General features: G+C 45.1%; 1 protein-coding gene across 1 annotated transcript; it reads right to left on the bottom strand.

The window, feature by feature from the left end:
• Positions 1-1,071: 1,071 nt before the first annotated feature.
• LOC128417450 (transmembrane protein 68-like) lies at positions 1,072-16,961 on the bottom strand. Its single transcript, XM_053396131.1, has 7 exons — positions 16,811-16,961; positions 9,775-10,124; positions 8,396-8,560; positions 4,743-4,933; positions 4,226-4,286; positions 3,623-3,762; positions 1,072-1,245 (listed from the first exon to the last, which is right to left on the bottom strand). Exons 2-7 carry the CDS (start codon positions 10,028-10,030, stop codon positions 1,141-1,143), a joined length of 918 nt encoding a protein of 305 aa, XP_053252106.1. The 5' UTR covers positions 10,031-10,124; positions 16,811-16,961; the 3' UTR covers positions 1,072-1,140.
• Between the last annotated feature and the right edge of the window lie 6,695 nt (positions 16,962-23,656).

The following is a 23,656-nucleotide window of genomic DNA, read 5'->3' as shown; positions in this document are numbered from 1 at the left end:
GATGTCTTTCACTTAACAATACAGCCTCCCCCTGCAATTCTGTAACTACTAAAAGGGACACGGGCGGCACTGTGGTCTAAACCACTGAGCCTAGGGCTTGCCGATCAGAAGGTCATGGTTCAAATTCCCATGATGGGGTGAGCTCCTGTTGCTCGGTCCCAGCTCCTGCCAACCTAGCAGATCGATAGTATGTCAAAGTGCAAGTAGATAAATAGGTACCACTCTGGCAGGAAGGTAAATGGTGTTTCCGTGTGCTGCTCTGGTTACACCAGAAGCAGCTTATAGTTATGCTGGCCACATGACCCAGAAAAACTGTCTGTGGACAAACGTCAGCTCCCTCGGCCAGTAAAGTAAGATGAACACCGCAACCCCAGAGTCGTTCGAGACTGGACTGTTAGGGGTCCTTTACCTTTACCTTTTTTTAACTACTAAAAAGAAAGCAGTTGGGACTTATTTGTGGAGGTGGAAGGGCTTGAGGATGAAGACTGGAAGACATCAGGCCCAGTCACTTCAGACACTAGAAAGGTAGTAAACAATGTGGTCCAAACAAACATTAATAGTAATCAAAACCGAAAGTTCAAACATTAAATTCCTCTTTTGGGAAGTGCCTCTCCCATGGAGAAACAGGAGAACTGCACCCAGCCACAGGGAAATTAGAGGGTGACAGAAATCCAGACTCCATTGCTGGATTCACTCACCCATGGGATTTAATAACCTAGTATAAAGTCCTGTTTGGAAATAAGAACAGATAAGAAGCAGAACATGCCTTTTGCAAACATAAAATAAATGTCACTGTTTTAATACAGCAGATTTATAGGCATTACTCTTTCAGGTGTAACATTATTTTGGGTTTCAATTAAACACCCATCCTCCCATTATACTCTTTGATTCTGGCTTTACCAGTGTAATTCCCAAAAAGGGGCACTCTGGGAGTCTTGCAGGATAGGTCAGGACAGCACTTGTATGTCTTTCAAACCTAGGACCTTCTGCATGCAAAGCAGGTGCTGAACTAGCCACCCTTCTGAACAATTCATACACAATCCAGCACAATTGTATGTACATTACCTTAGCTTTAATTGCATAATTATTAGTTTTCTATTGTGGACACATAGTTAAAATGCTACAACTGTTTTATATGGACTAGTTAGCTTTGTCATGCTTATCAAATCGTTCTGAAAGAGCTCTTAACATATTTCCTGGAATTTTTTGGTGTCTATCCCGAAGATTTTCAAATGCAGTCTTCGTCTGTTGAAAAAACAAAAACAAAGGAATACATTATGTTATAGCTAAAGGAATAGGAGAAACCTAAAGGAGTCAGACCCAGTAGCATTAAAAATATCCCATTTTTTCCAGCTAAAGAAGCACAATATGTAATTTCTTTCTGGGATCAGAAGTAAGGGCAGATAAGGATTTTTAGCTAATTGTGGTAGGAAACCATCTCTCCAGATCCTAAAGTATATGCAACTGGCTCCCCAGCAAAGGAGAGGGAGGAAATTACTGTCTCCTTGCATATTGAACCTTGAGTATGAAACCCAGAATGCTCACCCAGACCTTGCTCTGCAGTGTTCAGCCAAAATGCATGTACCAGGCCTAAGAGGACCTATGCAAGTCCTACCAGGCATACCACCATGGCAGGTCCTCCAAGGGCACCCTTAACACAATAATGCCTCAGTAAAGATAATCTTTCTCTCACAACTTTCTCTACTGTACAGACTCAATGTGGTAGGAGCAAACAAACCACACCACTGTCCAATGACAATGTAATGCATCTTAACAATGTGAAATAAAGAAGGGGATCACAGGATAACCAAAGGATCAACCCCTGCACACCCACCAAAGTAAACTACTGCTCCTTCAAACAGGCAACCACTTCCTTGAGAAAGGGGGGAAGTGTGACACCCCTGCAGGAACACCTAAGATATTGTCACACAATACAATACCCTAGAGTACCCTAGAAATGGCATCTGTGTTTGAAATGTCTTCTGTAAAACAACATCTCATTTAAGAGGTTGATGGTGCACAAGCCATAACTATATAGATGCACAGGAGGTAGAGCTCCAGAAACCCACTAAAGGGCAAGAAACTACAAGAAGGAAGCACCAGGAAGGAATGATTCATGGCTTCAATTGTCTCTACACAAATGCACAGAGTATGGGAAACAAGCAAGATGAATTGGAGTTTTTACTACAGGATGGCAAATATGACCTGGTAGGCATTAATGAAGCCTTGTGTGATGAGTCTCATGACTGGAATGTAGGAATTTAGGGGTATAACCTATTCAAAAGGAATGAACTAAACAGGAAGGGCTTATATTGAATGGATGTGTAAACTTGTGCAAAAATCCATGATCTGTAGGATGGAAAGCAGATTGAGAGTATATGGGTAAAAATTGTAGGAGACAGAACTACAGTAACCCTTACTGTGGGTGTCTGCTATAGGCCACCAAGACAGACTGAAGACTTGGATGATGACTTCTTAGAGCAGATTAACAAACATTTAAAAAGGAGAGATATAGTGCAGGCTACTCCCCATTTACATGGGGGTTACATTCTGAGGAACCACACATTTAAGTGAAATCATGTACGGTGGTACCTCCGTTTGCAGATGGGATCCGTTCCGGAGCTCTGGTTGGGTTTCCACAACCGGAGGTGCCTGTTCTGCGCACACGTGATAGAGCGCTTCTGTGCATGCGCACGGTGCGATAGAGCGCTACTGCGCATGCACACGGGGCAAAAACCAGGAAATATCCTTCCGGGTTTGCCATGTTTGTATCCCGAAGGATACATAATAAGAGGGGCACATAGGTAGAGGTACCACTGTATAATCGAAACACCACTAAAAGAGCCTGCAAACTCCCTGTGGCATTTGCCCATTCCTTGTGATTATGTTTGTACAGGAGGGATGGAAATGGCTAATGTAGACGGACTAATGAGAAAGCTCAGAGGCGGAGCCTACCCGGTTTTGAGGCTCAGGCCAGGGGTTTACCACGGGGAGATAAAGGAGTGAGGGTCAGACAGAGGCAGAAAAAGTAGAACACAGTGGTTGGACGGAGTGAAAGACACGGATAGAACTGAGAGAGAAGAGTGTGACAGTGTAAGATGGTGCCACATCTAGTTAAGGTTGCGCATTTGAGAAACAGTTCTGAATATATTTAAAACTTGTTTGTTGTTCATTAAACTTTAATCTTCGTTGTTGACTTTACAACCTGACTGAGACTCAGTATTTCACCAGAAGATACCTGGTTGGTGGCAGCGGAAGAATAAAGCAGTGGTGTACAGGTCAATAGTCCGTGAAACGACCGGGGGCTCTGTACGATTGCCACACTCCCCCTTCCACACCCACTCCAAAAATGCGACATTTTGGGGTCATTTCTGGGTTTGGTGCAATGCATGGTTGCACACATATTGAAACTTGGCCTCAACAAGTTTAAGAATCAATAAGTTAAGGAAAGGGAATGCTGAGTGATGAACATAATGCACAAAAGTATATATAATGAAGCCTAGCTCTGGCTGTATAGATTGAGGAAGTCAGTGTGCAGAATACAATTTAGAACTGTAAGAGGAGAAAAACATTAGGAAAAAATTCTTATGTTTTTGTATTTCCAAGTATAGAGTTCACTTACTTTTTCAGCCAGCTCTGTGGCAGTTATATTTGGATCATATGGGATGGGTTCTCCAACATATGTCCTCAGTTTCACTGGAAGTCCTCCATAAGTGGGAAGGAGTACACGTCGAGTTTTCTCATACAGCCATTTTGTCAGCCCTGTAAAAGAAAGTGACCGCATATCAAATTGGACCTTAGTTAGCATTCTGTTAAGCAATTGCAATCAATCCATCCCAAGGAGGAAGAGTTAAATAATATGAGTACTTGGGGAAAGATATGCAACATATTCAATCAGCTCTTCTCATCTCTTGGCAATTGGGATCATAAGTTGTACAACAGACTGCAAAATATGGTTTGTTTCCTGATCTGTTCCTGTCTATGTTGGGCTTCCTACCCCTCTTATAGATTATAGCTTTGCTTTAAATCTAATAGAAAACTAAACAAAGGCATATTTACTCAATACTGAGGCAGGCAGCACAGATAAGTGTCCATGGAATAAACTCTGCTAGTAAGTAGGAAACAGATAATTGGTTTTTTATAAAAGCATAGTCTATTATTAAAACGTATATTGCCTGAAACTGGATCTCTTACTCAACCAAGAAACGTAAGATATTTAACTCACTTGTCTTTCCCAAGCTCCTGTATGTTTCACAACTGTTTTGTGTAAATATTGGGATGATGGGCTAGAAGAATGAAAGATGAAACAAAAATGAAAGAAAGGCGAGAACTGGATAATTACTTCGCCCTGACCACCCCACCTTTATTTTTGTTAAGGACAAAGAAGAATGCTTCACATCTGGGATTATTAGGAGAAGCAAGTCATAAATTATGCAATAAGCTTCAAAATATCTATTCAAATATCTCAGATGAAGAAACTTCACAAGTTGCTGCCCAGATTTTCAGGAACTGAAGAGTAAAAAAGGGGGCAAAGGCCATTTTTCTTATTATACATTATTGATTTCAGTAGCTTTTTTGAAAAGCAGGGGTGGGAAATGCTTGGAACTCCAGATATCATTTGACCCCCAAACAGGATATTTGCCGTCCTCAACTACTTAGGATGCTAGATGAAGGATGTCAACACAGTACGTCATATCCAGGATAATTGTGAGGACAATGCAAATTGCCCAAAGATCACTCACCACTTTTGCCTCCAAAGCTATCCGAGCGAAACCTGTGCGGTTACCCCACATTAAGCTGTAGTCAGTACTAAAGCTTGCTTCTCTAGCTCCACCAGGTGCAATGCCCAGTAAATGGCCTTTCTTCAGAATTTCCACACATTCAGCATTTGTGAAATCTCTCAATAAGACAACATCATAAAACGTCTTCAGCCCTAAAAAAGTAAGCCCCAAAGAGAAAAATGCATTTTACATAACTCTTATTGAGGAAATAGTGTGGATACTATACAAGTGTCATTATTCCAAAGATATCGCTCTATTATGGATCAGCTAGGATTTCATGGAAGGGGGACTTTATACTAGTTCCCCTTTTGTTCACATGTTCTGGCAATAGCTTTTTTTTTTGGAAAGCACACAGAGTGAGATTGCGTGCTGAGGTGAGCACATTTTGGGCAAGTGTTCCTCAAGTTAAGTCTGTAGTACAACAGATTGATATTCTAGTTTGCATCATGATAAAAATACAACCCATAGTGCCTTGCTGGATAATACAAGTCTTCAATCCCTATAGGCTGCATGGGTTTTGGATACAGTGGACATTCACACATAGACAGAGAGAGAGAGAGAGAGAGAGAGAGAGAGAGAGAGAGAGAACAGAGAGGAACCTGCTGGTGGAAACCTGCCTCCACCAGCAGCAGCCCATCTTTTCACCCAGACAGGGGGTTAGATGCTCCATTAATTTACCCAGTGGAATGCCCCCCCAACAAAGCTCTCTGTGCTACTGGGCCTGTTTCGGCTCTTACCTCACTTCTTTTGCTTTATTTTTTAAATTTGACCTATGTTTCCTGGGGTGGGTGCTGTTTGATTATGGGGGGGCAGTGGAGGACCATGAACACTGTGTAGCAAGGATGCCACATGTGTTTGCTTGCAGTGTCACATGGGGGCATAAAAGCTGTGCGTGGGAGAGCTTGATTGACCATTTTTTAATGGGTTGGGGTTGCTATGAAAGCCGTGGACATGTATGTGGGCTTCTGCTCTTTTCCTTAGCTGTAGCTCCCACCCCATCCCAAGTGGTGTATGAATACAGTGAACTTTTTCGCAGGTGGTTTACTAGTGAACAGGCTCCCAAACAGGATTTCATTCTTTGCATTGGTCTTCACAGTAAGACATATCCATCTTTATTAGTGATTGATTGAGGGGATCATCAAGTTGGGGACCCAGGTTTTTTTACACCTTGTTCTATTCTGGCATTAAAGGCAGCAGCAATTATTATATCAAAACCTGTAGACGTAGTGGAGAAACCAATGACACATTATCCAGATTCCTCCCATTTTTTCATCCCTGAGGAAGAATGTAGACAATTGTGAAATTTCTTTATGGTAGCCTTGAGATTACTGGAGTAAAAAATGGCATTCTTGTAGACGTTTTGAGGTCAGTTAATGTTCACCTGCAATCACAGTTTAGGCCAATATCACTATTAAACTGTGATTACAAACTCTTTGCCAATATATTAACACGCAGGCTTAAAGAAGCCATCAGAAAAATCATTCATCCACACCAGACGGTTTCTCCCAGGAAGACAAATTTTGGGAAATACCAGAAACATTGTCGATATTTTGGAATATCTAGAAACTAAAAGTGATAAAAAGGCAGCCTTGTTATTACTTGATGCGGAGAAGGCCTTTGACAATGTTTCCTGGTATTTTATGAAAAAACAGGCAGAAATAAAGGGACTAGGAGTAAAATTTAGAAATGGAGTTGAAGCAATATACCACCAACAAAGAGCTAGGCTTCTAATAACATAATAACATAATATAAATCTGGGCAAGAAAATATAGACAATATAAGCAATAGAATGAGAATGATTGGTAGTTTTACATTTTAATTTGTTATTTAATTGTAATATATTGTATTTTTCATTTCTTTCTTTTTTCCTTTTTTTTACCCTTTTCTTTACTTGTATTGCTTTTGCTTTGTATGATTGTTATCTATGTATAAATGTATGTGTGGGATATTAATAAAGATTTATTTTTAAAAATTTAAAAAGTTCACCTGCAATCTGTGATCAAGGGCTAAAAGACATGCCTTACTGCAGGGATTGGCAAACTAAGGCCCGGTGCCCAGATGCGGCTCCCAGGCTCATAAATCCGGCCCACAGACCCTGCCACCTGCTTGGTCAGTCCCCGCACACTACGAATGCCTCTCCGCATGGGGGCTGGCTTCCATGGTTCTGGCATGGCTTCTGGGCGGGCGGCAATGCTGTTACGGCTTTGGATTGGCTGCTGGAAGTTCCTGCAGCCAATTCGAAGCCTTGCCACTCGCAGCTGAGGTAAACCCGGTGCAGCCGTGGACAGAGAGGCCGGCGGGCGGGCGGGAGGTCTTGGCCGTGCCACGGGCATTGTGATGGGTGCGTTGCGGGGCGTCAGTTGGAGCTTGGCGAACCAAGGTACAGTGGTACCTCAGGTTAAGAACTTAATTCGTTCTGGAGGTCTGTTCTTAACCTGAAACTGTTCTTAATCTGAAGCACCACTTTAGCTAATGGGGCCTCCTGCTGCCCCTGTGCCGCCGCTGCATGATTTCTGTTCTCATCCTGAAGCAAAGTTCTTAACCCGAGGTACTACTTCCGGGTTAGCAGAATCTGTAACCTGAAGCGTATGTAACCTGAAGCGTATGTAACCCGAGGTACCACTGTATAACCTGATAAGATTTATTCAAAAACCTCACAAAATTATAGATTGCATTTCCTCATAACATCAAAGCAACTCCTTAAAGTACTGACGAAGATAATATGGAATAATAATGTAGAATTGTGGTGGGTGGTGATACCAGCCCCAAGGAATGATTTTGTACTGGGAATGTGCTGCTACTGAAATGTACTGGGAATGTGTTGCAACTGAAGTTATTCAACCCCCATTGTAAATTCATTTGGATGATGTAGACCAAGCATAGGCAAACTCGGCCCTCCAGAAGTTTTGAGACTACAATTCCCATCATCCCTGACCACTGGTCCTGTTAGCTAGGGATGATGGGAGTTGTAGCCCTTAAACATCTGGAGGGCTGAGCTTGCCTATGCCTGATGTAGACCTTTGCAGTATGAAGTTTAGAGGCCAATATAATATTGACAGAGCCATGCTCGGCATTGCATTGGGTCATTTGGCTTGACATTCACATCAGTTTGTGCTCGTCAAGTCACGTGCCCAAGATTCTAGGAACAAGGGGGACATATTCCTTCCAGTCCTTTACTCTGAGGCAATGTTGCCTGTAAACATGGCCAGGAAAGGGGAGTGATCTGTTTTCTCATGCCTAACTGTAGTTTGATTTGGCTAGTTTAATTTGATTTAAAGATCCTTTAGACCGTTATACTTAATAAATATGACATTTTCTTCATAATACTGTGCCCTGAGTCTTCCTTCTGGTGTGTTTTCTGTTAAAAAATGCCCTGAAGAAAGAAATTAGAAATAATTATTCATCCTTCGTTCAATCTGTTTAATTTCAGGGGCTTGGTGAGAAATAACCTTCCCCTCCACTAACTTACTTTTTCACCTGCTGCTGCTATTTTATTTATTTGTGGTTTTTTCCTGCTTGCCTGATACACTGTTTTATATATTAGAGCATTGTTTTATGTCATATTTAACACATGTTCAATGTAAGAATACATAATTTAAATATAAATAAATTACCTGGGATCCCATACAGGGCATGATCAATTACTGAATGGCACAGTCTCCCTGTCTTTGTAAAAACATTTGCCACAAATAAGGTATAGCCGACAAGAACAATTGAGTGATGAAAAATAACAATCCCTGGTCCTTTAGGGAGATGTTCCATGCCATAAATTTCATAACCTGAAAATAAAATGAAACATATAATATTACTTTGTTGAAAGGTAAATAAAATATGAAAAAAAATTACTGGAGAAAATCAATGTGGTTCAAAAAACTGAAATTTAGGTAAAAAGCTCTGCTATATCCTTCAGCTTTCTAGATACTAGGCTGTCATTCACATGTAACAGGACTTTCTCTGTGGTCCTCCCAGAATTAATGGCGGGAAGGGGAATTTCTCCTCTCATGGAATGTTCCTTCCATGCTTTCTTCCAGACGCAGTCTTTGATTGAGCTATTTTCTGTTTTAATCTACTTTTAGCTTTATGCATTATTATAGTAAATGTTTTGGAGATTTTTAAATTTTATTTTAAGGGCAGTATTACCCTTCTGCACAGGATTGCTTTGGGAAAGAGCTATCCAAGGGCTGGAGTACATTTATCCCCTCTCCCTAAGAGCTCCAACTTCAGGCATCTTCAGACCATTTTCTGAATCACTTACCAAGCTGCTTCCATGACAGATGCACCCTAATCATGTCACAAGTAATTACAGGGTCTCATGCTTATGGCCCAGACTTGGTTTTAGTAGTGTATTCTGGATTTGTACATCAACTCCTAAAGAAATAAAAGTCCTCTAGGAAGCATTCAGAATATAGGAAGAGTCCTGCTGATCAGGCCAAAGGCCTCTATAGTCCACCATCCTGTTTCCCGCAGTGTCCCTCTAAAGAGTAGCCATCACCACATCCTGTGCTGGCAAATTCCAACGTTTATGTTTCAGAGCTACCTTGTGGTTTATCATGCTCAGGAAAATCGCACCCACAAAGTCCCACTATACAATGTTATATTAATCACATTGGCTGTGTACCCACTGCACACTTAAAGCCAATCCCTCTCCCTTTCCACAATCCATGAAACTATTTTCAAAGGGTTTGCTAATTGTGTCTCTGTGAGGTATAAACAACATTCTCCAGGTTTCTTTTGGAGAGGAGGCATGCTTTAAATGTGATTAAATGTATGGTGTTTATGCAGCCACCAACTGACCCTTCTTGATTTCATACCTCATAAAAAGGTTTTTTCCTTTATCATTGTTTATTACATATATAAATACCCATGCCTGTGTTTCGATCCTTATGGCAACTATTGTTCCAGTGCTTCAAACCTGAAATTCTGATGCTCAGTCCTATGAAATTATATTGGCTCATAAATTGGAATTATTGGTATGAAAGGAACATGTACTCACCATGCCATATCTTTCCAATTAGCTCTACAAATCGAGCCAAAGCATGCCTTGGCTTGTCCCAAAATTTGCTATAAAAATCATTTCCTTGGAGGTTATTCATCTTCTTGTAAGCATTGAAGCAAAATGAGATAACACAGCCAACAAAATAAAAATATAACCAATATGAATAAATCAAAATTGGAAGCAGGAATAACCACAGAGGGTGAACCGCAAAGCTCAGGTATTCTTCCAAATAAGTAAAACTAATCCAGCTCATGGTTTCCTGATCTGAAGCACGAAGCGTATGCCAATGAAACAAATGAATCAAGTGAGTTTTTCCTCAGTTTTGATGCTTTCCCCCCACTGTTTACCTGGAAAACAGAAAATGCAGTACATCAGTTTGAACTGTCACCCCAGAGCATTCATAGTTACATGAAATCACATGCTATTTAATATTTTCTTAGTTTTTCCCACAGTAACTAGCCAAGTAGACATATTGTTTTTCCAACATTCATCGTGGGGGTGTACAAAATTAGTAATGTATGATCATCATTTATTTGTTTGCAAAGCAGGCTGGTTTCATTTCACAGCTGAAGTGTTAAGGTCTTCTAGATTGAGAGCTCTGGCACTTGCAGTGAGGCATCAGATCAAGATCTGTATTTTAAAATGAGCTTAAAAAAATATATTTGCAAATGTTTGTATCTCTCATGCCAGGCAGAAGACCAGCTGGGTTTGGCATATGTTTATCTTCCTGGATAAGGGCCCCCTGATTTATTGCAGGAGACGAGTGCCTCAGGGTTGTAAAAGGAAATTACAGGCTAGGAGCAAAAGGTCACACTGACCATACAAATTACAGAATACAATCAAGCTGCAAAAGCACTCATTGTTTAACAAATAATAATACCATGTGTCTTCCATTAGAGACTTGAGCCAAAGGTTAAAGGGTAAATTGAAGAAGTTGCTTTTAGAAAAAGCAGTTGGCCAGGAAAAGGGGGGGTTGCTTTGGAAAGTGTTCTTACTAAGTTTCCTTCTAAAAAGCTATATATGTTAATGTATGAAATATATTGGCTTAAATGTAATTATGCAAAGGATTTAGAAAGTAAGAAATGTTAGATTCTTATGTTAGATTCTTATTTCATAGAATCATAGAATCATATAGTTGGAAGAGACCACAGGGGCCATCGAGCCCAGCCCCCTGCCAAGCAGGAAACACCATCAGAGCACTCCTGACATATGGTTGTCAGGCCTCTGCTTAAAGACCTCCAAAGAAGGAGATCTTTCATTGATGATGCGTGAGAATGTGAACCCAAGATCTCTGACCTCTGTTTAAAATAAAAATTTAAAACCATTAGCCATCTGTTTTGGAGGGCAATAGGGCAAGGAGGGCAAGAGGTGAGCTGGTAATTAAGGTGCCTTGTTGGGGCAAATGTAAGATATATGACTATTTATTTGCCATTTATAGATAGAAGGAAATATATCTCTTTGTCTCCCATAAAAGGTAATAGGAAATGGGTGTATCTTTTATGATTGGTTCTAGCAAACAGCCAATAGGAATTTCAACCAGGCTGATTGGACAGAGGCAGCCAAAGGAGGAGCAAGGGGGCTGGGCTGAGGGAATATAAGTGCTGGCCATCAGGGCTGGAAGGGCAGAGCTTTGGTAACCATATACCACTGTGTCTCTCATTTATTTGTCTGACAAATAAATTATTATTTTAATTTCTCTATTGCTGCGTTGAATATTTCATTATTTTTTTTAATAAATATTTATTGAAATTTTCAAAAAATAAAGAAAGGAAAAAAACAATTAAAAACACATAAAATTTACATTCCTTACTATCAATAACCAATTTCCTTGACTTCCCCACACCTCCCCTTCTTGTATTCCAGTTCCAATTTTTAGCTCAGCAAGTTCTTGTCCCCAAACTTTACCTTATTTTCTTTAATTCATTTTAGTTAACCAATTTTAACTTATAAACCTCAGTCTTTATACATCAATACTTATTCTTAAAAATCTTTTTCTAAGGTCGACCCCAATTCCCTTCCACGAATTCCCCATTTTTATATTAGTAGCAAAACAAAATTAAAAGAAACAGAGTATAATTATACACCCTTTGGATTCCCAAAGCCCCACCCCCCCTTTCCCGGTTTCGAACCCCAGCAAATGTCCATCAGTCTATCTGCTGTCAGCCTGGCGACCTCACGTCCGAGGCTCTTAATTCTCTCTCAATTCCTCTCTGCCGGTTTTTTTGATAGTCCTTTATATTGAACACCAAATCTCGAAGAACCTCTGTCCCAATAAGGTCCATGTTTCTTCCAGCCAGGCCTCCATATTTAAAAGTGGAGCCAAAATCTTGTTTCTTGCTTCTCTTAAGTCCAAATGTCCCAAAAGCTCCAGTTTCCACTTTAGCCAGGTTTGTAATCCATAGGTCTTCAGATCTCCACATAAGGAGATCTCTCCATTCTCCATTCTTCAATTCAAACCAAATTTTCATCATCCTGATCTTATTTTCCTTTGTATCCATCTTAACCGGCCTCTGGCTCTCCTTGATCTTCTGTGGCATTATAGCTCCTCCTTCCTTTTCCTTCAAATCATCATGTATCTCTTTCCTCACATTCTCAAATTTTTCAGATTTCTTTACTTGTTCAGCTGCAGAGATTTTTAGTTCAGCTACAAAACCTTTTTGTTCAGCTGCAAAGACTTGAGTCAAGTCCCTTCCCGGCTCAGTAGTTTTATTTACTGTTCCATTCAATATTGTAACATTTGTAGCCAAAACATCACTTTGTTCTTGTAACTTTCCCAAGAGAAAAAAAGTCCTCTCCAGTTCAGCCAGTGTTTTTCCACTTACAGCCATTCTTGTAATGTCCTGAACCCCCTCTAGAGGGGTTCTGGTTTCTTAGTATCTTCCAGTTCCAACCCAAAAGTCAAATTAGCCTTTTCTTCTTTATTTTTAACAATTTATTACCAAATTGTAACAAATATAACCAGCAAAGACAACAGAAACAAAGTTCTCCTTTTTTCCCAACTTTGACAGCTAGTTTGACAGCTGTCAAAGTCTTCTATCTCTCTTCAGCAGGCTCTCTCACCGATCGCTCCCGGGTCCTGGGGGAGGGGTGACAATTCCGCTCTCAATATTAGCTCTTATCCTCCAGCACAATCACTTATATTGCCAAAACGTGGAATTAATTGCTTTTATCCACAAAAGAGAAAGGTGTTCTCTCAACCTTAGTTATAAAATCCTTGCTTTAAGATGTTTACAAGGCGGGTAGGCGGACTTCCTCTTTGCACCTTACCCGGTCGTGCCTAATTCCCAAGAAAAATTTCCCTTTTTAAGTCCAATTTCCGTATTACTCACGGGTTGTTACTTTTAGTCCAAATGTTCAGAGAAAGAAGTCAGCGCTCTCCGTCCATGGCATGCGGCTTCACTCAGTAGGGGAAGCAGTTGACTCTCAGCACCGCACCGCTCTCCGTCCCCCGTTCTGGAGCCTTTAAAAAGGCTCCTTCGCGGGTCGGGGGGCGCAAATGGTGCCCGCTGAGTCACCAGGTCCACAGGCTTCAGCGCCTGTGGTTTCTGAGGGTCCCCGCGTCGCCGCCGCGGCAGGACCCGACCCCTACTAAGCCGATTCCCTCCGGAGCTCGGAGGGAATCCGCCATTAGGCGATGGCGCTAACCCGGAAGTCCAGCTAAGCGTTAACCACAAGCAGGTTCATTCCAGCTAAGCGTTAACCACAAGCAGGGTGCCACAGCAGGACTTTGTTAGCCACTGGAATTTGCACTTGCTGTGTGGAGTTTGCCTCAGCAAGTAAAAGTGGTACTTCGGGTTACAGACACTTCAGGTTACAGACGCTTCAGGTTACACTCTGCTAACCCAGAAATAGTACCTCGGGTTAAGAACTTTGCTTCAGGATGAGAACAGAAATAGCACCACGGCGGCACAGCGACAGCAGGAGGCCCCATTAGCTAAAGTTAAGAACAGTTTCAGGTTAAGAACGGACCTCCAGAACAAATTAAGTTCTTAACCTGAGGTACCACTGTACTTTATAAGCTGAAACGCTCTCTTGTCTTCAGAGAGTGAAGACTTCTTGTAACAACTGCAAAGAATGTATATATATAGTGCAGAGGTATCAAACTCAAATTCATCGGGGGCCGCATCAGCAGTTTGGTCACCCTCAAAGGGCCGGTTGTATCTGTAGGACTATGTGTCCACTCTTTATTATCATAAATTATTGTCACTGCATTCAATTATTACTGTTTTTTGTAATAATGTAGACCGTCCAGAAGGATGTTATGGTCGATTGTATCAAAGGCCGCTGAGAGATCCAGCAGAACTAGGAAACAAAGTTGTTACAAATAATGAGCCCTAATGAGACGATTGCTGCAATCCTATGTGTCGAAGAAAGTGAGGCTGGCTTCTGAGTAAACATACACGGCATGGGGCTGTAAATAAAATGTGTGTGTGGGAGAGAGAGAGAGAGAGAGAGAGAGAGAGCGCTCTGACAGGAAAGCATCAACATGCCTTGTGCACTCTCATTTTCCTTGGCTAATTCCCCTGCCCCCCCCCCATCTCGGGGTGCCATTGCATAGTGCAAAAGGCGAAAGAGCGCGAGCACGCTGCCTGCAACTGGATCTCTGGCTTTTTCCTTTCCTTCCCCGAGACGGGAGGGAGAGATTAAGACGGAGCTGCTGGCAGGGCGGAGAGCGAGCCGCCCAATTGTGTGACCGAGTGATGGAAGGGCTGCAAGGAGCCGCAGTCCGATCTCCTCCCAGGAATGTGCCAGCAGGACTGACATGTGCCGGACGGGGAGAACCGCCCAGCGCCGCTGCGCGGGCGCGGAGTCCAACTTGTGGAGCTGAGATAGAGAGCCGGGCACCAGATCGCCTTCCTCGCTTGGCTTGCCGCGAAATTGCAAGAGGAGGAGGAGGAGGAAGGTGGCGGTGGGGTGCAGGGAGTGGAGGGGGTGCCAGGGAACACAGCCCCCTCCCATCACGGCCATCATCATCGCCGCCCCCACTTTACATTTATTTTAAGGGTGTTTGGAGTGCGCGCGCGCGCGCCTCTCTCTCTCTCCCACTCACCCCACACACACACACCAGCCACCCCATATTCCCAAAGAACACGGGCATCGTCGATCCTGGAAAGGCTGGCCGTGCAAAGATGGAGAGGGAGGCGAAATGAAGAGGAAGGGAAGGGAAATGAAGAGGAAGGTGAAATGAAGAGGAAGAGGCTGGTGAAATCCAGCGCGGAGGAGAAGAGGACGCCTCCCGCAGGGCGAGTTTGCACGCCGGGATCCAGCATCCCTGGAGAAGATCTAAGGCTGGAATAAAAAAGTTTCTCCGAGGAGAAATACTCCCCCTCCGCGGCGCGGAGAGACCTGACCTTCCGCTTGCTCTTTTTGAGCAGTGAGCGGGAGAGAGAAGCAAGCTGCCCGCCTCGCTTCAGCCCCCAACGACGAAGGCGCAAGTTGAGAGACACAGGGACATTTGAAGCAGCAGCCACGTCCTTAAGAGCGACGGGGGGAGGCGAGTAGGGAGCCGCACCATGTAAACTTTATTGTGTAAAAAAAAAACACAAGCGAGAATAAAAGGTGAAGGCTGGTGGCCAGCGGCGGCTACACGGGCCACATGACAAGGTCTGGCGGGCCGGATTTGCCCGCGGGCCTTGTGTCTGACACCCGTGATATAGTGTGTGTCTTTTTGCCCCCGAAGTAAGAGCTCTCTCTGCTACACAGTTGTTTCCTACATTGAACCTAACCGCTTGACTGAACTTCTGCAGCGCGAACACAACAGTCAACAAGGAGGGTGGGGAGAATGGGGAGCTGAAGTTTGGAATCATTTTGGGATACACTACAAAGTGCCTCTTTCTGGAGATGTGATGTGGGATTGCCAGGTGAAAGCCAATGCTGTTGGATTCTACCTCTGGAAACCAAACCCTACCTAATATCACTGCCTCTAGAACTTCTTTCCACATGGGTAATGGGGGACCATGCCATAATACTCATTCACCGTATATTTATCTACAAATTACTAAATCACCTGAAAACCTGTATCGTCACATACAGTCATAACTTGTGTTAAAGTCCCTTCAAGTTGAGCGTTTTCAGGTTGTGTTCCGCGGTGAACTGGACGTAATGGAACGGGTTACTTCCGGGTTTCGCTGCTCGCGCATGCGCATGCGCAGACGCTCAAAAAGACGTCACACGCACACGCAGAAGCGGCAAATCACAGACTGTGGAGACGCTGGTTGCGTTCTGCTCAGGATGCGAACGGGGCTCCGGAACGGATCCCGTTTGCATCCAGAGGTACCACTGTAGCTGAATTGCATATTTCTAATTCCCCTCTATTTTCACTACATCTTACAACTAAATAGTATGATAAAATTGGCAAAGGGGGGAGGATGTGTCATGTGACAAAGGTATTTGAGAGCAGAAGCCGTAAAGGAAGAAGATAAGGAGTCTAGAAATGTTGTAAAATGCTGAAACGCTGCAGAATCATTTAGCATGCTGAATCACTGTGACCTATCTTGAGGATGACTCATTCTCTGTATAAATATTGTATCTGCTTGCAGGCAGACTCAGTGTCTGTGTGTGTGTGTGTGTGTGTGTGTGTGTGTGTCTCAGTGTGTGTGTCTCAGTGTGTGTGGTGGATCCTGTGCTCTGCCAAGCCTGTGCTCAATGGAAACTCTGTGTATGCTCTGAAGCTAGTTTAATCTTCTGTTCATTATGCTGTTATTTGCAAATAAGTTTATTTTAACTCAGTAAAGCTTTTATTCTTTTACTGAAGAAGACTCTGCATTATTACATAAATTTCTGCTCAAAAACTCAAAAATTCAAAATTCAAAAACCATAAGAGCTCAAGCTCCTCTCTTTGCGCAGCTATGAAAAACCAAATTTCACCTTACAGGAACTGAGAATTAACACAACTAATAGCACATTTGCTAAGGTAAGAAGAGACTGCTTGGTTGAGATTCCTGCATTGCAGGGCATTGACTAGATTATTCTTGGAGCCCCTTCCAACTCTACATTTCTATCAATCTATGGACTTTTTTTTTTTTTTACTTACATTCCTGGTAAGTCTAAATTGCCTTGGCTTCAGTCACCACTCTGTAGAAGCACCAGAAGTCCTGTCAGGTGCACTTTTTCATAAGCTAATTTCCAGGTGTAATGAGGCACGTCCGTTTCTGTAGTGGCTTGAAGACACTGTGATGGGTGGTGCCATTTGTATTAAGAGATGAAGCATTGTGAAAATGAGGGAAGGCTTAGGGCACCGGCTGCTTGGAGGTTGTGGCCATTTGTAATCAAACATGAAATAGGGAGTCACACCTGCAATAGCATTCCTATGGCACAATAACATATTGAGTCACAGAGTAAAGGAAGGAATTGTGACAAGTGTGTTCTCTCCCTTTCATGGTAGTCTCTCCCTTCCAGTCAGGTACAATATGTATGTTGTGTAATACACAACCTGAACAACATGTTCTGTTGCAATATTGAATCCTAGTGCATAAGTGAAAGCTCTTTCATTGGCACTTGACTCTTTAATTCTATAGCAAATGAGGATTTCGTTAACACTACTGGGTTTGAATACCAAATCTCAAGTAATCATCCTCAGAAATAAAGTCTACTCCAATAAACTTGACCAGTCACTTGTGCTCCCGGCATTTTCTGAGATCTCCAATACCATCTGTTTGATCACTGAAATTAAATCCTGCCATGCTGATTTTACTGCAGGCAGCTTGTCAAAAAGCTTCTTCAGGAGTTGCCCCTGCAGTATGCATTGCTTGATCAGGAGCAAAAAAGTTCCAGGTTGACATGCTTTGACATCAAAGGGTCTCTGGTATTCGGTACATGTTCAGTATTGTCAGGTGGAGGCGAAAGAAGTTCAGCATGCATTTGTCAATTGTCAGAGCAATGTTTGCATACACATATGATGGTCTGTTTTACTCTCTTTTCGAGAGGAGAGGTATTCCTTGTAACAGAAAAGTAGTATTTTCCTGTATTAAGTGTGATTTGTCAACAGGGGAGAAATAATGTGATAGCTTGCCTTGTTTAATTTGTTTGACATAATTAGTTTATTCTAACTTTCTCTTTTGCAATCTTCTAATGATTATTATTATTCACTCCCCCCCTTACAATCCTTTATCACCAGCTTTTCAAGATTTCTGAGCATTAATAAAGCATCTCACCTTCCTTATCTGCAAAAATGCTGTGTCATGCAGTACTTTGTCTGCGATTCAGTCACAAACACATTAAAAACAAATTTCCATGGGATGTAAAAGGCAAATAGAACTGGAACAATCTTCCCTAGTCACTTCATGAATCACTTGAAGAAGAGTTAAAACCTATTAAAACTCATTAAAATCACTTAAAACCTACTAAAAGGCAGATAAAAACCACAGGCTTTCCAGAGAGAAATTGCTAAGTTGTGGGTTGACATAGCAGACGACACAGCGATTTCTCCAAAGCAGCTCTTTATTTTGTAAGCTGGAACAGAACTAAGCTGGTGAGCTCAGTCAGCCTGCTTATATAGAGCTCCAGAACAATGTAACTGTTGCCATTTTCTAAAACTATCCAATCACTGAATGTCACTTTTTGATCCTTCATTTGCATACAAAACTATCCAATCACTGAACGTCACTTTTCGATCCTTCATTTGCATAACTATCTACAGTATCCCCCTGCTGATCCAGGATGAGAACTTCAGTACATAACACCCCTCCCCACCGAGATAAGGCGTTAGTTACAATCGTAATGGTTTCCTTATATACAGCACTACACGTAATGGTTCAATTAGGCACAAAAGCATATCGGTTACATTTCCCATACTTAGACCAACAGTGATACATGTCCAACAACATAGTCCTTTAAATAAGTTGGGCGCTTGGAAACTCTGCCAGACTGCCGGGGACTGGTAGCCAATTCCGGGGGGCCACACAATTCTTGCTGAGGCTGTGGTGCGACCCTAGGTGGCGTTGAAACCAAATCCCCTGGATCTGCTGCTGTGGGTGGAGCCTCCGCAAGTGGAGTGGTCTGAGCCTGTGGTAAGTCTGGCAGACCCTCTGAAGCGGCTTGGTTCGGCTCCACGCTGGCAGTTTGCGAGGGAGGTGTAGGTGGAGCCTCGCCATCTGTAAGTGTCTCTTCTGGAGCCACGAGCGCAGTTGGGGGCACCACGGTAGTGTCCAAGTCCCCAACCCTGCGCCTAAACTGGTCTATGTGCCGGCGCCACAAGCGTCCATCTTCGAGTGCCACCTGGTACGAGCGAGGTCCAGTGACTCCCACTACTGTGGCTGGCACCCAAGGAATGTCCCCCACATAGTTCCGGGCAAAGACCTGGTTTCCTGGAACAAATGACCGTGGCGCGTTGGCACAGCCTGGGGGTTTGGCAATGGCAAAGTCCAGGTGCAGCCGGTCGAGCGGTGACCTGAGGCGGTGGCCCATAAGCAGTTCAGCAGGACCGCATGAGGGGTGATGTGTTGCACGAACAAGTATTTGGCGACCCGCTCGTGCCAGTCTCCCCGGTCCAGGCGCACCAGTGCCTCTTTTGCCGAGCGCACCATTCTCTCCGCTTGCCCGTTGCTGGATGGATGAAATGGTGCCCAGTCCCAAAAGATACCGCTCAAAAGTGCCTGATGTGAACTGCGGTCCATTGTCGGAGACAAGGACATCAGGACACCCATGCGTCGCAAACAGGCCTCACAGCACCTGGATGATGGCCTCGGTAGTGGTGGAGGGCATCAGGGCCACCTCCAGCCATTTGGAATAGGCGTCCACCACTACCATAAAGGTCCGGTCGTGAAAGGGGCTGGCCAGATCGATGTGCACCCTCGACCAGGGTGTCTTTGGCGTCTCCCAGGTGTGTCCCTTAGCTGCCGGTGGTGCAGGCCTCGATTCTTGGCACGCTTGACAGGCAGACACCCAGGCAGTGATGGCATTGTCCATGTTAGGCCACCAGACGTAACACCGAGCCAACGCCTTCATTTTGACAATTCCCGGGTGGCCAACGTGCAGAGCCTGCAGGACGTGTTGACGGAGTCTTTGGGGAATCACGACACGGTCTCCCCACAGCAGATAGCCGCGATGAGCCGAGAGTTCATGTTGTCTGGTTGTGAAGGGCTGGAACTCCGATGCAAAAGCCCCTTATGGCCACCCCCTCCACACCCAGTTGAGCACACGGCTGATGGTGCGATCCTGGGCAGATGCGGAGGCCACAGTGGCAGCCGATACAGCCGCTACTGAAAGATCCTCAATCAGGAGGAGCGATGAAGCAGGAGTCGGGTCTTCCACAAACGCTGGAAGAGCACAACGACTGAGGGCGTTGGCATGGCCCAGCGATTTCCCCGGGCGATGGACGAGCCGGTAGTGGTAGGCAGCCAGGAAAACAGTCCATCACAGCATGCGCGGCGAGAGGACCGGTGGAGTTGGACGATCACTGGCGAGGAGGCCCAGGAGCGGCTTGTGGTCAGTGATGAGGTCAAAAGTCCTGCCATAGAGGTATTCATGGAACCTCTTCACTCCAGCCACAAGTGCCAGTGCCTCCTTGTCGAGCTGGCTGTAATTCTGTTCCGTCGGAGATAGTGTCCTGGAAAAGTAGGTGAGCGGTACTTCTCTTCCGTCTGGAAAACGGTGACTAAGGACAGCGCCGATGCCAAAAGGTGAGACGCCGCAGGCAAGGACCAGCGGCCTGGATTCACTGTACTGTACCAGCACACTGTCCGATGAAAGGAGAGCCTTGACCGCATTGAAGGCCGCCGTCTCCCGATGACCCCAGGACCAAGGTGTCTTTGTGCTGAGGAGTCAATGAAGAGGCTCAGCCACCGTGGCTTTGTGGGGCAGGAACATGTTATAAAAGTTCAGCAGCCCCAGGAACACCTGCAACTCCGTCTTGTTCTTTGGGATGGGGGCCTGCTGGATAGCGCGGATCTTGGACGTGGTCGGGTGAAGGCCGGAGGCGTCGATAAGATAGCCCAGGAACTCTACCTGTGGCACAGCGATCTGGCACTTCTCCCTCTTTACCTTGAGCCCGGCCTCTTGGAATCTGGTCAGCACGGCACGGAGGCGCTCGAACAGCTGCTGGTGTGAGTCTGCAGACACCAAGACGTCATCAAAATATGGTACCACGCCCGGAAGCCCTTGCAGGAGACACTCCATAAGGCTTTGGAAGATGCCAGGAGCCACACTCACCCCGAACTGCAACCGGCGGCAACGGAATGCCCCTCGGTGGGTGACGATTGTCTGGGCTTCAGCAGTGGCATCACCGACGTGCAGTTGTTGATAGGCTTGGGCAAGGTCCAGCTTAGCGAAGACCTTACCCTCACCCAGGGAATGCAGCAGGTATTGGACAACAGGAACCGGATAAGCGTGCTGCTGAAGTGCCTTGTTGATCGTGCACTTGTAGTCAGCGCAGATTCTCACTGACCCGTCTGGCTTGACAGGCGTGACGATGGGGGTTTCCCACTTGGCGTGGTCAACCGGCTCCAAAATTCCTTGGGCGATCAGCTTGTCCAATTGTTCGTCCACCTTAGCCTTGAGAGCAAAGGGAACCCGGCGTGGCTTTAGCTTGATGGGGGCGACTTGTGGATCAAGACTAAAGGAGATGGGCGTACCTGTATATTGCCCCAAAGTGCCATCAAAAACCTCGGCAAAGTCTTTGACCAGACCCTCAGTCTCTGCGTTAGAGATGAAGTTGATGCCGGTGACTTCCAGGCCAAGGGCATCAAACCAGTCTAGCCCTAGGAGGCTTGGCTGCTGACCTTCGACCACCACCAGCCGGAGCAGGCCTGAAAAATCCTTGAAGGCGATCCGGAACCGGCCAACGCCTACCACGGGAATGTCGTTTCCCTGGTAGTCTCTCAGGTGTACGTGGTGAGAGTCGAGTTGCCTTTTGGACACTCTGGGTACCAGTCTTTTGATGGTGCTCCAAGACACGATGGACAGGGCAGACCCGGTGTCGATCTCCATGTCACATGGAGCTCCTTCAATGAGCACCGTGACGTTCAGCTTGCGTCGCGTAGGCAAGTCGGTTTGGCCAATCGTGGTTCCAGACGGGCAGCGGCAGTTGGTGAGAGCGAAACAGCTTTCCTTGGCAGACTGGAGTGAAGACTTGGACTTGCGAGTCGGTGAAGGGGGGGTGTCAGACGGAGCCGATCGGCAGACCTTAGTTCTGGAACACTTCCGACAGATGGCGTCTCTGAATCAACACTTGGCACGGGAATGGTTGCCTCCGCAGCCGGCACATTCCGGTTGGCCCTTGGACTTCTGTTGGAACTTCCTGCACTCCCGCTTTGTCTGGTGCACGTCATCGTCTTCACTGGAGGATGCCTCATCACTGCTGGCCTCTTCGTGATGCACTGGAACTGGCTTCCTGGCAAGACGCGGGCTGCTGGACTAGCAGATCTCCTGGGCGGAGCGTTCAGCAGCTTCTGAGGCCACAGCCTCCTCAATGGCTTTCTGTAGGGTCTGGCTTGGTGAGAAGACGCCGTTGCAGATGGATGTCCCGGACCCTGCAGACGATTCGATCCATCAGGGCATCGTCTAAGTCTCGGAACTCGCAGTGCATTGCAGCCTGTCTGAGGGCAGTGGTGTAGTTGTTGATTGACTCCCCCTCTGCCTGGTTCCGGTGGTAAAACGCATGGCGGGCAGCAATCTTGGACGGCTTTGGCGCATAGTGGTTGCGGAGCTTCTCTTGGATCGTGTCCCATGGTGTTGCCTGGACTGCTTCAGGCGCCACCAATGCTCAGTCCGTCTCAAACACCTCAGGCCCACAGCGACTGAGGAATAGGCCCTGCTTCCGTTCCTTTGATACTGCTGTCAGCTCGTTGGCTTGGAGGTAGCAGTCGAATCGAGCGAGGTAGGAGTCCCATGATTCAGAGGCTGGCGCAAATGGCGGTGGAGGCACAAGTGAAGCCATGATTCCGATGCCGGCGTGAAGGGCGATGGATGGAACACAGTGCTCTAGCCAGAACAGTCTGCTCTGAATTGGTTCTGTCCAGTGATTTCGCTCAGTGATTTCGCTCTGTGATTCAGCTCAGTGATTCAGCTCAGTTCAGAGGATGGCCACATCTGGCTGTGCTCTGATGTCCATCGATCCCACCTTTGTCGCCAGTGTTAAGTTGTGGGTTGACATAGCAGACGACACAGCGATTTCTCCAAAGCAGCTCTTTATTTTGTAAGCTGGAACAGAACTAAGCTGGTGAGCTCAGTCAGCCTGCTTATATAGAGCTCCAGAACAATGTAACTGTTGCCATTTTCTAAAACTATCCAATCACTGAACGTCACTTTTCAATCCTTCATTTGCATAACTATCTACAGTATCCCCCTGCTGGCCCAGGGTGAGAACTTCAGTACATAACAGAAATATTGCCTTGCAAGCTGTTGAGTCCCTTCCAGGCACTGTTCTACTTCATCGCCAGACACTCCTGAGAATATGAGGGAGCCCTGTTTGCTTCAGTGTTGAGGAAGGCACTTGAGAGTGTTGAGGATAATACTTAAGAGCCAAGCTGCCAAGTGCCTACCTTATTTCACGATTCTATAGCAAGATTTCGACAGAGGTGGTGAGCATGCCAACTTGAAAATTCCTGAGAGTATTCAGGAATCCACCAGATGCCATAAGTCTCTGGGAACAGACCACCTTAATGGATCCCCCCGCCTTATAGAGGGGCACTGCATCCTCACTTCAAATTTCACCATCAAATTATCCATCTCAGACAATGGGCTCAGCACAAACCTCCCTACCAATGAATCTCTATCTTCCTACAAGAACCCCTCCTCATTAGAATTGTCGGTTGAACTGACCCAAGCAGGATGATTAAGGTCTGTGTGGAGATAAACTTTAACCAAAAGTATGCTTTATGGAGATCGAGAAGCAATAAGAGCTTTTGGAATGGCGCAGCAATTAATTCGGAGTCGCCATCTT

Source organism: Podarcis raffonei, chromosome 7, assembly GCF_027172205.1.
Source record: "Podarcis raffonei isolate rPodRaf1 chromosome 7, rPodRaf1.pri, whole genome shotgun sequence".
Lineage (NCBI taxonomy): Eukaryota > Metazoa > Chordata > Lepidosauria > Squamata > Lacertidae > Podarcis > Podarcis raffonei.
This window is presented reverse-complemented; position numbering and strand designations above follow the sequence as displayed.